The sequence below is a fragment of the Bubalus bubalis genome, chromosome 4 (assembly GCF_019923935.1).
Source record: "Bubalus bubalis isolate 160015118507 breed Murrah chromosome 4, NDDB_SH_1, whole genome shotgun sequence".
Classification (NCBI taxonomy): domain Eukaryota; kingdom Metazoa; phylum Chordata; class Mammalia; order Artiodactyla; family Bovidae; genus Bubalus; species Bubalus bubalis.
The window spans coordinates 77,290,609-77,303,862 of NC_059160.1; the positions used below are offsets into that span (position 1 = coordinate 77,290,609).

General features: G+C 42.0%; 1 protein-coding gene and 1 long non-coding RNA gene across 7 annotated transcripts in view; one reads left to right on the top strand and one right to left on the bottom strand.

Annotated features, from left to right (window-relative positions):
• PTPRB (protein tyrosine phosphatase receptor type B) overlaps positions 1-13,254 on the bottom strand; it is a 134,048-nt gene that overhangs the window by 31,767 nt on the left and 89,027 nt on the right. For all 6 annotated transcript variants that reach the window (XM_006058409.4, XM_006058410.4, XM_025283973.3 and 3 more), the window contains 5 exons: positions 12,437-12,700; positions 8,687-8,950; positions 7,434-7,715; positions 3,165-3,443; positions 2,470-2,619 (listed from right to left, as the gene is read on the bottom strand). In XM_006058409.4, coding sequence (XP_006058471.4) covers positions 2,470-2,619; positions 3,165-3,443; positions 7,434-7,715; positions 8,687-8,950; positions 12,437-12,700 — 1,239 coding nt within the window. The remainder of the gene's footprint in view (positions 1-2,469; positions 2,620-3,164; positions 3,444-7,433; positions 7,716-8,686; positions 8,951-12,436; positions 12,701-13,254) is intronic.
• Positions 1-13,254, top strand: part of LOC123333282 — a 30,091-nt gene that overhangs the window by 9,112 nt on the left and 7,725 nt on the right. The window contains exon 2 of the long non-coding RNA XR_006550547.2: positions 8,427-8,478. This is a non-coding gene — a long non-coding RNA (uncharacterized LOC123333282). The remainder of the gene's footprint in view (positions 1-8,426; positions 8,479-13,254) is intronic.

Genomic DNA, 13,254 nt, shown 5'->3' on the forward strand with positions numbered 1-13,254 from the left:
TTCCCCACCCACTATCCCTGGTCATCCCTGGAGTGCAGACTCTGTGATCCCCAAGGGTGTTGTGAAATTCTCCCAGGGAAATTAATCTAATTCACTTTTTCTAAAATAAATAAAAAATTAAACATAAATAGTGTATATACAACATTTTATATATGCATATGCCAAATACAGGGGCTTCCTAGGTGGCTCAGTGGTAGAGAATATGACTGCAATGCAGAAGACACAGGTTCAATTCCTGGGTCAGAAAGACCCCCTGAAGGAGGAAATGGCAACCTACTCCAATATATTTGCCTGAAAAATCCGATGGACAGAGGAGCCTGGCGGGCTACAGTCCATGGGGTCACAAAAAAGTCAGACACAGCTGAACAACTAAACAGCAGCAGCACATTATCATTTTTCTAGGAAATAAAATATGCATATATGAAAGGGTGGCTCATGCATCATTTGGTAACATGCCACACCTCCAGAAAGTTGGGTACTCCCCATCGTCAAAGTCAACCCACTCAACAAGCTCTCTACTTGCCAATAACCATTGTAGCTGAGCGAATAAGGAAATCCCTGTGACCTGGGAAATGGGGAAAAGATAAGAGAAATCAGGCCTGAGGCCAGAGCAGTCGCCCTACATTCATGCTTCCTGCACCACGCCCAGTCTGAACTACTCCTTGTCCTGCTCTGTTATCTTGAGTACAATTTAATCCTGGCTCAATTCTGGGCCCTTGTGCAGAACACTTCCCAGAACTCTTCTCCTGTCCACCCAGCTGCTGTGTGTTTTGGCAGGGCAAACTCACTTTGATGTTGGCCAGAGGAAAGCATAATTAGGAAGAAAAATATTATAGAGATTGGATACCATGTACAGTGAACTTTAAGGAGTGATATGGTGGGGGTTCTTTGCCTCCTGGATTCTTGTTTGATAAAATTTGCTCAAAATGAGTGGCTCTTGGAAATATTATCTTGTTGGATGTAGTTAAAAGGAAGGTTGCCTTGAAGGAGAGTATATATGCTATAAATGACATTAATGTGAGCCGGTTTGTTATCTTAGATCACCAGGGGAGCACAGCCCATCTCCATGGACATCAGTCATTGAAACCCACCTGGCTGGAGAACACAAGGCTAAATTTTGGGGTGTTTTTTTTTTTTTGGCTGCTGAAATATTTAGGTAGCAAAACACTATCTTCATTGCAGCCTACTTAAATTTAAAATCTCTTCACAGTTCACCTACTTATCTCCAACTACTGTGTGTGAGGAAATCTGGGATGCAACACTGACCTTTGAAATTATTGAATTAATTATGCATAACCGGCTTTAGTACAATTAAATAAAATATAAAAGTACACGTGTGCTGAATCACTTTAGTCGTGTCTGACTTTCTGCAACCCTATGGACTGTAGCCCGCCCAGCTCCTCTGTTCATGGGATTCTCTAGACTGGAGTGGGTTGCCATGCCCTCCTCCAGGGGATCTTCCCAACCCAGGGATCGAACCCATGTCTCTTACATTTCCTGTATTGGCAGGTAAGTTCTTTACCACTAGTGCCAACTGAGAAGCCCTAAAAGTACCTAGTGAGACTAAAATACCATTTAGCTCCAACATTTGTCATGGCAGGTTTAAACCTTCCCTTTGCCCACCAATGAGTTAAAATAGTCAGGGATGCTTGAGAAACTCCAGTGCAGCATCTTAGACAATTATGAAAAATATATGACATGAAGGATATATTAATATCATTCCAGACACAAACATCTGTTGTGGAGAAATAACACACAGGACCTCAGTGGCAAAAACACATACGGACATGTGTGTCCCCAGATACAAACTCCTGAGGATGATCTGATAGATGCTGATGTCATAAGCACTAGAGCTCTTACTTGGTTGAATGGAATGTTATTATAAGAATCACCTAGAATTTGCCTGTTACATAAGAGTTAGGTAACACTGAACAATTTAGTAGACTAGATAATGAAACATATTGAAAATTCAGTACAGAAAGGAGGGATGCTTTTCATGCTCAGTTTTTCCCTCTTTCAAGCGTTTGAGCATTTTTGTGAATTGGTGAGTGGCTTGGGAGTATATGATTGGTAGAGGGATTTGAGACAGGGAATGGGGAAGACAGACAAAGCACGTTGCTGCTTAATGGCAGAATAATGGAGCTGAATGGGACTGAATGAGTAGTAAAGACTGAATGAGTCAGCAAACGCAATGCATTTCCAACAGTGTCTGCAACAGCAACAAGTAAATGATGGTTATTGTGATTGTTGATATAGTTGCTATTATTACCCATTTAATAATTAAATCCTGCAAATAATAGGCTTCCAGTAGGTTTTCTTTTTCTTGTTACATCTCGCTGCATCCAGCAGAGATACAGTGAAATGATATAAAAATTAAGTTTTCTTCTTTTAAAACTTGTCACAGGAGCCCCCACAGCTGACTTTGGAGAAAGTAATCCTGCGTTTTGGAGTTAATTCATGATCACTTACCATCAGCCTCTCTCACCACCACTGTGAAGTATTTCACAGCTCCATTGGTGTCGCTGAACCAGCTGCAGTTGAAAGTAAAGTTGATGGAAGATTTGCTAATTAGCACATCCTTTTTATTCACACGAATATGTGGAGGTGGAGGAGGGGGGCCTGGAAGAAGGATGGGAAAGGAACCAAGAAGGGTCACAATTATGCTTTTGAATATAAAATATTAGTGAGATGAAGGTCTTCACTCACCTACATCAGGCTGCATGTGTGTCATGTGTGTGTGTGTGTGTGTCTCTCTCTCTCTCTCTCTCTCTAATGCTTGGAATCAAGAAACCCTCCTCCTCTCCTGAAGGGAAGCCGGCAGAGGAAGTGACTTGCCGGTAGCACATTAAACATAATGAAAGAGGCAGCTAGCTCCTCAGCAGGATTTCCTGAAGTTTTAGCATCAAATTCCTTAAAAGCTCTATTATGGCTCTTTCTACATCAGGCAAAGAGATGTATTTAAACACTAATTCATTCAGGTTCTTTAAGACCATTTAACTTGTTTGCTGCCAGGATGCTTTACACAGAGAAATGTTTATACTTCTCAGAGCCTTTTAGTCCTCTTCAAGTGACAGCAGGACTCGCTAATGTGGAAATGAGCCATACACATGTGAACAACGGTGATGGGAGCGCAGAGGAAGGCACACACCTCCAGAGACACTTACGGTCTATCATGGTGATGGTGCTGTCTTCAACCACCTCGCTGGTCATGCCGGCCGACTGCACCTTGATAGACACCAAGTACCTCTTATGAGGCACCAACATCATGATGTTAAGCAGAGATTTTTCTTTCTCCAACTTTCTGGAGAACTCAACTTCTTGAGTGTCCATTTTCCGGCACTCAATGCTGTACCCATCAAAGTCAGAATCGGGAGGGATCCAAGAACAGGCAATGGCTGTAGAGTTCTGAGGCCGGCAGTGCAGGTTCTGTATCTTGTCTGGCTCTAAATAAAAGAGAGGGAGAGACACTTCACAACTCGGAGACACATTTTTAGTTCCTTTGACTCCAGCTAGCTCAGAGATCTAAATAAATAACTCTCGATCTTCATGTGAACTGCTTTTCATAGGTCTCCAAGGCAATTTCTGCCTACTAGGCCTCCTCACTTTGAGAAACACTGAAAGTTAAAATGCTGTCCCTTTAGAAAAAACCACCAGGTGCCAATGTGATTGCAAACAGAAATGTAAACAGGGACACTGAAACCAAGCATCAGATAGAAGGCAGGAGTCAGACAGAAGGTGGGGCAGAGTAGCCTAGAGGTTAATAGTGCAGCTTGATCTGCCTGAATTCAAATTCTGTTTATCAGCGATGCAATCCTGGGCAAGTGATTTAACATTTCTGTGGCTCATCTGTAAAGTGGGGAAGTTAAGACTATCTACTTCATGTGGTTGAGCTTCCACCATGGCTCAGTGGTAAAGAATCTGCTTGCCAATGCAGGAGATGCGAGTTCAATGCCTGAGTCAGGAAGATCCTCTGGAGAAGGAAATGGCAACCACTCCAATATTCTTACTTGGGAAATCCCATGGATGGAGGAACCTGGTGGGCTACAGACGTGGCTTAGCAACTAAAGAACAAACATTTCATGTGCTTGCTGGAATGACTCAATGAGTTCAAATGTGCACAGACACCTAGCACAGGGGCTTGCGTGGTAATTGCTCAATAAATTTTAGTTCTTTTTTAAAAATTTCTTTTATTTTGGGTTGCACTGGGTTTTCTTTGCTGCACATGGGCTTTCTCTCCTTGAAGCAAGTGAGGGCTACTTTTTAGTTGTGCTGCACAGGCTTCTCATTGTGGTGGCTTCTCTTGCACTGGGTCAGCAGTTTACGGTGCACAGACTTAGCTGCTCCACCTTGTGTGGGGTCTTCCCAGATCAGGGATCAAACCCATGTGCCCTGTGTTGGCAGGTGGACTCCCAACCACTGGACCACCAGGGAAGTCCAGATGTTAGTTCTTACAATAAGGACAGTAAGAAATGGCATTGCTGCCTTGCTACCTTCTGTGTCTGGCTTCTGTCCCTCTCTTCCACTTTTGTCTGCCCTTCCCCACTCACATGCCGTACTCCAGGCACTGAAACCCCTGTGCTTCCCCGCATACACCAGACTCTTCCACGCCCCTGTTTCACGGCCCTCTGCTTACGGTCATCCACTTTCTTCTGCCTGACACAGTGCCTGACTCAGTGGGGACTTGAATGGCAGCTGATTTTATCTGTTCTTGTGAGTGACACACCCATAAAGAAAGATTCAGTCTGAAAGAAAACCAGTCATGTAACTGTGCAGGTTAATAACCAAACTGTTATTAACAAAGACTACTCTGTTATATAAGATCTTCTGGGAACTATGTGTAGACCTACTTGGCACTCCCATGGCCACACCCATTGCTCTGATTTGGAGGACAGCCCACCTTCCCCTGACCCCTAATTCGTTATAGAAGTTCTTGTCCTCAATAAACACACAGCATTGGTGTGCCACTGAGTGAAGTCCTGTTTCATATCAGGGCCTATATATTGATGCTTTTGAACTGTGGTGCTGGAGAAGACTCTTGAGAGTCCCTTGGACAGCAAGGAGATCAAACCAGTCAATCCTAAAGGAAATCAACCCTGAATATTCACTGATGCTGAAGCTCCAATACTTTGGCCACCTGATGCAAAGACCTGACTCCTTGGAAAAGACCCTGATGTTGGGAAATGTTGAAGGCAAGAGAAGGAGGCAGCAGAGGATGAGATGGTTAGACAGCATCACTGACTCAAAGGATGTGAGTCTGAGAAAACTCTGAGAGATAATGAAGGACAGAGGAGCTTAGCGTGCTGCAGGCCATGGGATCACAAAGAGTTGGACACAACTTAGTGACTGAGCAACAACAATCAAGGTCTACAAATGTGAGCTGAGTCACAGCAGGTCAGATGAGGATGATTTAAGGAAAAAACAATCAAACCGAGAATTTTTCAGAATAGAGGAAGAATTGGCCTTTGAGGCAAACAACTTTGAACTCCCTTCAAACCAAGTCACAGTTGAGATCTAAAGACATCTCTCTTTCAGCTTTGGAGAAAGTCTTTTAAAACATCCAGCCTAATCCATCATTCTGATTATCTACACCAAGTATGGAAGTATATGGAAATTTGTTTCAATTCGATCTCTTCCTCTAAATCCTGCTTGTCTACCAAGACTCAGGTCAGGTCTCCAATTCACTAAGAAATGAGTATCTACTGCAAACAAAGTGCCCTTCTGTGTCTGTGAACAGTATAGAAATGAATAAGATATTAGCTGTAACCTCTCGGAAAGTGAGATGAGTCCTAAACATAATACAAGGTAGAAACGAGATGAGGAAGAGGGTGCTCTGTGGAGTAAGAGACAACTTCCTATTGCTGGCGTTAGTGCTGGGCAGGACTTAGCAAAGCCTTTCTGGTAGAGATGACACTTCACCAAGATACTGGGAAAGAGGCATTTTAGGCAGAGACAAGCATGAACCCGGGCATCAAGGGTGGGGTTAGGAGGCATGGCTGGTGGAGCCATGCACAGTGTTTTTATCACGGCTGGAATGTTTTTGCAAGAAATGGGGCACTGGAAAGATTTTACATGAGAATTCTCAATGTCTGTTTTGTTTAATCCTCTGTTATCTTGGGTTTTCTGTTACCCACAGCCAAACCTGATTCTAACTAATGCAATCCTCAAAGTTCACTCCGCCATTCCCCCTAAAACTCATTATCTAGTCCCTCTTGGTGTTGGCTGCTCTCCTCTTGAGGAAGCCCCATTTGGTAAATCCCTCTCTTACATTCTAGCATCTAGGACCAGATATAACTCTCCAGACCAGCCTCAACTGAGTTCTTAGACTGAACACCTGGGATTCAATTCCACAGCCTACAGTAAGCCACTGAAAACTCCTCCTGATCTTGCTATAAATGTAAAGTTTTAGTTCTTTTTCACATGTTTCTCTCAACGTGCAGTTATCTGATCCCAAACTACTCTTTGGATAAAATATAAAACACAAGTTAAAACTACTGTAGCATTAATGTTTGTTGAATTAACAAAATAGCTACTGGCTTAAATTTCTAATTTTCAGCTTTGTATTTTATCAATAACCAATAATTCTCTGGCCTGATCTCTGAATCTACATTTACTGGGTATCATTGAGCAATAAATATTTGGATTGAGATTCCTATACCAAAAACTTCTGTTTCTTTATTTGTGGTACTTATCTCAAAATGCCTTGGGGAAGAAACTGATATATATTTTATCACTGAGGTATTTTCATCCTTAGAATTTACAGCATTATGCTGTAACCAGTCCCTCTGCTTCTAGTTTGCCCCTTTCAATCCATTCTCTGTACCACCCCCACAGTGACTTTTATAAAATGCAAATCTATTATATCTCAGCCAAAAAGTCTTCAGTGGCTCCAATGGATTGAGGTTCAAAGTCATTACCATGGCTCACAAGACATTTCATGACCTGATTTTCCTAATCCTCACCTTTTATCTTCTGGTCAACTGAACTCCTTTCTATTTCTGTCTCCTGCCTGGTTTTTGAATCTTCTATTCTCTCTACCTGGAATATTCTTTACTTCTTTCCTCATCTCCACCTGCAAGTCTTATTCTTTCCTTAAGTTTTGATTTGGATGCTTCTCCTTCTAGGAAGTTCCCTTGTATTGGGTCAGATGTCTTTGCTATGTGCTTTTCCAGGGCCAAATGTTTCATCACACCCAAAATGTCTTTTTAATGATAGTACCTCCCACTGAGTTGTAAGCTCCATGAAGGTAGAGATGATTTATTCTTGTTAAAGCTGAATAAATGAATAAATCTATGTAGAACTTCTGTCTGAATTCAAATCTAACCAATTCCAGGTAAAAATATGGATTTAAACCAAGCCCCAATGCAATACGATGTTGGAACACATACTTCCTCCCCATTTCATCTGAGAACCAAGAGTAGCAAAACATGTCATACTTGTCCTCACAGATCCAAAAATTGGTTTGCTGTAGGTTTTCCAGAAATCACCACTGACGGTCTTGACGCTAAATTGATAAGATCTCCCTGGACGAAGACCATGCACGATGCGTCCTTCTGATTTCCTGTTGCTATAGGGGTTGAAGACTGTGATGGCATCTCTGGGGAACCACTGCAGCTCAAAGTCATCATAGTCTGTCCAGTCTGGTGGCCCTTTCCAGGTGATGGCCAATGATGTGTTTGTAACATCAGCAAATGACATAAGACTGGGAGGACTTGGAGCTATATGTATGAGAAAGTGAAAAAATCATGCAATTATTTCTGCACCATACACAAATAAGATAGCTGAGTGACATCAGACATACTTTTAATGTACTTTGTAGGAAGAGGTAATATGATACCATAATAATAAAAGCTTCCATTTATAGTCTTTACTATGTGTAAGACACAGTCCTCAAATGTTTTATGTACATTTTGTTTAATTTTTATAATCAGCTTTTTTTTTTTAACCAGGGTGCTATGGAGCATGAGTGTGCCCTGAATGGTTTATAAGTGTGAAAGTGAAAGTGAAGGCTGGAGTTAACAATTACATCCAATTGAGAAAGCCTTGTTCATTGACTCCATGGTGGCACACAGATATCAATGTTATCTGTGTGTGCCCGAGAAATATTTAGAAAGCTCTGCTGGACTTCCCTGGTTATTAAGAATCCACCTGCCATTGCAGGGGGACACAGGTTCAATCCCTGGTCAGCAAAAACTGCTGAGAAGCAACTAAGCCCTGAAGCCAGTAGACCCTAGAGTCAGTGCTCTACAACAAGAGAAGCCCCCACAATGAGAAGCTGAGAAGCTGAGAAGTCTTTATACCACAACTAGAGAAAGCCCGAGTGCAGCAACAAAGACCTAGCACAGCCAAAAAAAAACAAAACAAAACAAAACAAAAACATTGCTCATAGTAATTTAATGATGATATATATGATCATCCCCATTTTACAGATAAGAAAGCTGAGGCTTGGAGGTGCTCAGTGACCTGCCCAGTTTCACATAGGTAAGTGGAGGAGCTATGTCAACTACCCAGCTGTTTTTTACCCCAAGTCTATCTCCTTTATCCACTCTACCATAGACCCTTCCCAAGTTCAGGGGTGAGCACATAGCACATCACTGATTTTATTTCTTGTTAATAAGATCACAATTAAAATATGCCTGTGGAAGCTACTTCCCGCCAGTGCTTGGCCACTGGTAACTGAGCTTCTTACCTGTTCTGCTCTCCCCCGTGGCCCTGTTGCTGAGATCTCCACTGTGAGTTATCACACATAGAGTGTACTTCCTTCCGGGAACGAGGCCATGAAAACGCCACTCTGTCAGGTCCTTGTCTTTCCAGTTTTCCTTCTTTGTGCCATTGGGGTTATAGAGAATCAGTTCATAAAAGTCAAAGTCCCCAGGGGCTGGACTCCAGCTGAACCAGAGGCTGTCTGTCATGTTCTGATTGGATCCTTTGAGGTTACTCACAGTGGCTGGGACTGAAACAGAGGGAAAACCTTTACTGAAAACACAACAGATGGAAACAAAAGCATCTGGCCCCACAGATGAACACAGGAGCTATGCTGGGTGTATGGATGAGCAGCACCTATTGTAGAGTCAGATCTTGCTTCTATTTCAGGTCACCTGAGTTTAAGAGCATGTGGTCTAGAGACCTGGCACAAATTAAAATCAAATTAAAAAAAGCACAATAGGAGATGACTTCTATTAATATATGCTTGCTACATGTCCTCTGATAAACATATAAACTTAAATTTTCAGAAATGATTAATTAAGACAGGTCAAATAGTTTATAACTTAGCTTACCAAAGACCCTGAAAGTATTCATAAAAGGTTCCTGCCTCTTCCCGTCTAGTTCATCTTACTCATGGCCACCATCCCATAATACCCTTCTCTGGGCCACTTTACTTCTTCTCCATCCTCTTTTAGACTCTCAGTTCTTTCTTCCCAAAAACCTATCCTGACGGAACCTCAATTAGGAAAAGAAGTGTTGACAGTCATTTCTACCACAGTGTAAGTTAGTCAGACTGGTACCTGTCCCATGGGTATGTAAGTTTCATGATTCCTTGGAGACTGAAGACTGTTGTTCCTTTTTGGAGGAACTTTAAACATTAATGGGCAGATCAGGGAACATGTGCATAGGCAGATGGCCCTGAAAACAGTAACACCTAGGCAATTCTACTTATGGCTCATCTGCTGCTATTTTTTAAAAATTCTTTATTTATTTATTTATTTTGGGCTATGCTGGGTCTTTGTCACTACACATGCACTTTCCCTGCAGTGCTTGAGCTTCTCATGGCGGCAACTTCTCTTGTTGCAGGGCACTGTCTGTAGGGTGTGTGGGCTTCAGCAGTTGTGGTGCATGGGTTTAGTTGCCCCGTGGCATGTGGAATCTTCCCAGACCAGGGATCGAACCTATGTCTTCTGCACGGGCAGGCAGATTGCTAACCACTGGACCACCAGGAAGTTCCTGCTGCTCTTTTTCATTCCCTCAGAAGACAAACTGAGAAATCCTATTGAGTGCCTAGAATGAGCTCTTCCCATGGTTCCTCCCACCTTGAGGTCTCAGCTGGAAGCCTTCTCTGTATAAAGTGGTCTCTAAGTCTAGTCTTGCTAAGTCACTCTCCATCACAATGTACTGCATATTTCCTTCAGAGGATTGAAGGCATTCCAGAATCATCTTTCTTTAAAATCTGCCGTCCTGCCCCTTCTCCTTATTTGGTAAGGAAGACCCCTATGAAGTCAGGGACCCATGTAAGTCTTGTCTGCTGTCCTAGTCCAGAAGTGAGCTCAGTGCCTGGCACACAAGAGTGCTCAAAAATGATTATCAATTGAGAATGAGAGTTGAATAGAAAAATGAGGCAATAGACTCAAAAGAGGTGGCAAGAATACACAGAACTATACAAGAAAGATCTTAATGACTCAGATAACCATGATGGTGTGATCACTCACCTAGAGCCAAACATCTTGTAGTGCAAAGTCAAGCAGGCCTTAGGAATCATCACTATGAACAAAGCTAGTGGAGGTGATGGAATTCCAGCTGAGATATTTCAAATCCTAAAATATGATGCTGTGAAAGTGCTGCACTCAATGTCAGTAAATTTGGAAAACTCATAAGTGGCCACAGGACTGGAAAGGGTCAGTTTTCATTCCAATCCCCAAAAAGAGCAATGCCAAAGAATGTTCAGACTATCATACAATTGCACTCATTTCACATGCCAACAAAGTAATGCTCAAAATTCTCCAAGCTAGGCTTCAACAATATGTGAACCATGAACATCCAGATGTTCAAGCTGGATTTAGAAAAGGCAGAGGAACCAGAGATCAAATTGCCAACATTTACTGGATCATAAAAAAAAGCAAGAGAATTCCAGAAAAACATCTACTACTGCTTCATTGATTACGCTAAAGCCTTTGACTGTGTGGATCACAACAAACTGTGTAAAATTCTTAAGGAGATGGGAATACCAGACAACCTTATGTGCCTCCTGTGAAACCTGTATGCAGGTCAAGAAGCAACAGTTAGAACTGGACACAGGACAATGGACTGGTTGCAAATTGGGAAAGGAGTATGTCAAGGCTGTATATTGTCACCCTGCTTATTTAACTTATATGCAGAGTACTTCATGTGAAATGCCAGGCTGGATGAAGCACAAGCTGGAATCAAGACTGCTGGGAGAAATATCAATAACCTCAGATATGCAGATGACACTGCCCTTATGACAGAAAGTGAAGAGGAACTAAAGAGCCTCTTAATGAAGGTAAAAGAGGAGAGTGAAAAAGCTGGTTTAAAACTCAGCATTCAAAAAACTAAGATCATGGCATCTAGTCCCATCACTTCATGGCAAATAGATGGGGAAACAATGGAAACAGTGAGAGACTTTATTTTCTTGGGCTCCAAAATCACTGCAGATGGTGACTGCAGCCATGAAATTAAAAGATGCTTGCTTCTTGGAATAAAAGCTGTGACAAACCTAGAGAGCATATTAAAAAGTAGATACATTACTTTGCTGACAAAGATCAGTATAGTCAAAACTATGGTTTTTTCAGCAGTCATGTATGGATGTGAGTTGGACTATAAAGAAGGCTGAGTGCCGAAGAATTGATGCTTTTGAACTGTGGTGTTGGAGTAGACACTTGAGAGTCGCTTGGACTGCAAGGGTATCAAACCAGTCAATCGTAAAGGAAATCAATCCTGAATATTCTTTGGAAGGACTGATGCTGAAGCTGAAGCTCCAGTACTTTGGCTACCTGATGCAAACAGCCAATCTTTTCCCAGATTGAAGGAAGGAGGAGAAGGGGGACGACAGAGGATGAGATGGTTGGATGGCATCATTGACTCGATGGACATGAGTTTGAGCAAGCTCTGGGAGACAGTGAAGGACAGGGAAGCCAGGTATGTTGCGGTCCATGGAGTCACAAAGAGTTGGACATGACTGAGCAACTGAACAACAACAATGGAGAAAGAGTAGATTCAGTTTCTTATGTGAAACCCAGAGATGCTTCTTTTGCATTTTCCTAGAACTCTTGTGTTCACTGCATCTCGTGCTGTGTTTCTGATTCACAGTGGTCATTGCTTTGTGTCCCGTTTGTAGCTGCCCTCCTTTGCACCTGCTCCCCACTCCATCTATTTCTTGTAGAAAGCTGAAAGGCACAGTTTGAATTGAACCGATGTGTTATAACCCTCTTGTAGTGGTTTGCTGGCAAGTGGAGGAGCCAGATTCATTTTTCCACCAAACTCTTATGAGGTAAACACACGGTGGAAACAAAGCAGAAACCAATGCAGAAACTATTTTGACATATAAATCAAATGTCTGATTTAGGGTTAGAAATTTCATATAAAGGTCACAAATTTCATATAAAGCTACACCCTGGGTAGAGTAGGAAACTAAAATCAAATCAAGGAAAAGCCAGTGAGTACTGTGACAATTTCCCTGCTGTTCATTACAGACTGAGTCCAGTCTTACCTGTTCTCCCAAATATGAAAGACTCATTCGACAGCTCCCCACTGTGAGTTACAATCACCATTCTGTACATTCGACCTTGTAGCAAGTTCTGGAAGGAGAAGCTCTGGACTTGCGGGTCAACTAGAGCTCGATCCTTAAGAGTTCGATCTGGGTTGTACAGAAAGATGTTGTAGGAGTTGAGCTCCCCCTCTGAGGGGGTCCAGCTAAAGGACAGGTGTCGGGTGGAGTTCTCTGTGATCCTCAGATTGGTGACAGCTGCCGGGACTAGAAAAATCAGGAAGCAAGAGAGTGAGACTGAGTTTTGGCACATTTCTGACACAGCCCCAGACTGACGTCTGATGGCCACACTCCAACAAGAAGCTCAAAACACGTGGTCCCTGCTTTTGAAAACACTTGACTTCATGGAGACCCCAAAGCAAATAAATCTGAATATTGTGAATTATTGATGCTGGAACTGTTAATGTTAAAAAAAAAAACCTCAAGAGAACAGGAAAAAAACCACTAATGGAATACTGTATTCAAAGACATTTTTAATATTCATATTTATAGAAATATATATTTATAATATAATTTAACTATATTTATATATTTTATAACATTTATAAAATAAATGTTAGTCTGACCTGTGTAACTAAATGTTTTTCCCATACTAAGAGCTAGATCAGAGACAAAAAAAAAAAAAACTATCTCTGAGTGCCATCTGAGAGCTAAAAAGTGACCATTGGAGGGAAGGGCAGAGTGGAGGAGAGAGTGAGTGGACAAGGAAAGGAAAATCAAGCAGGAAGAAAATTCTATTAGAGATATAGGAAAGATATAGT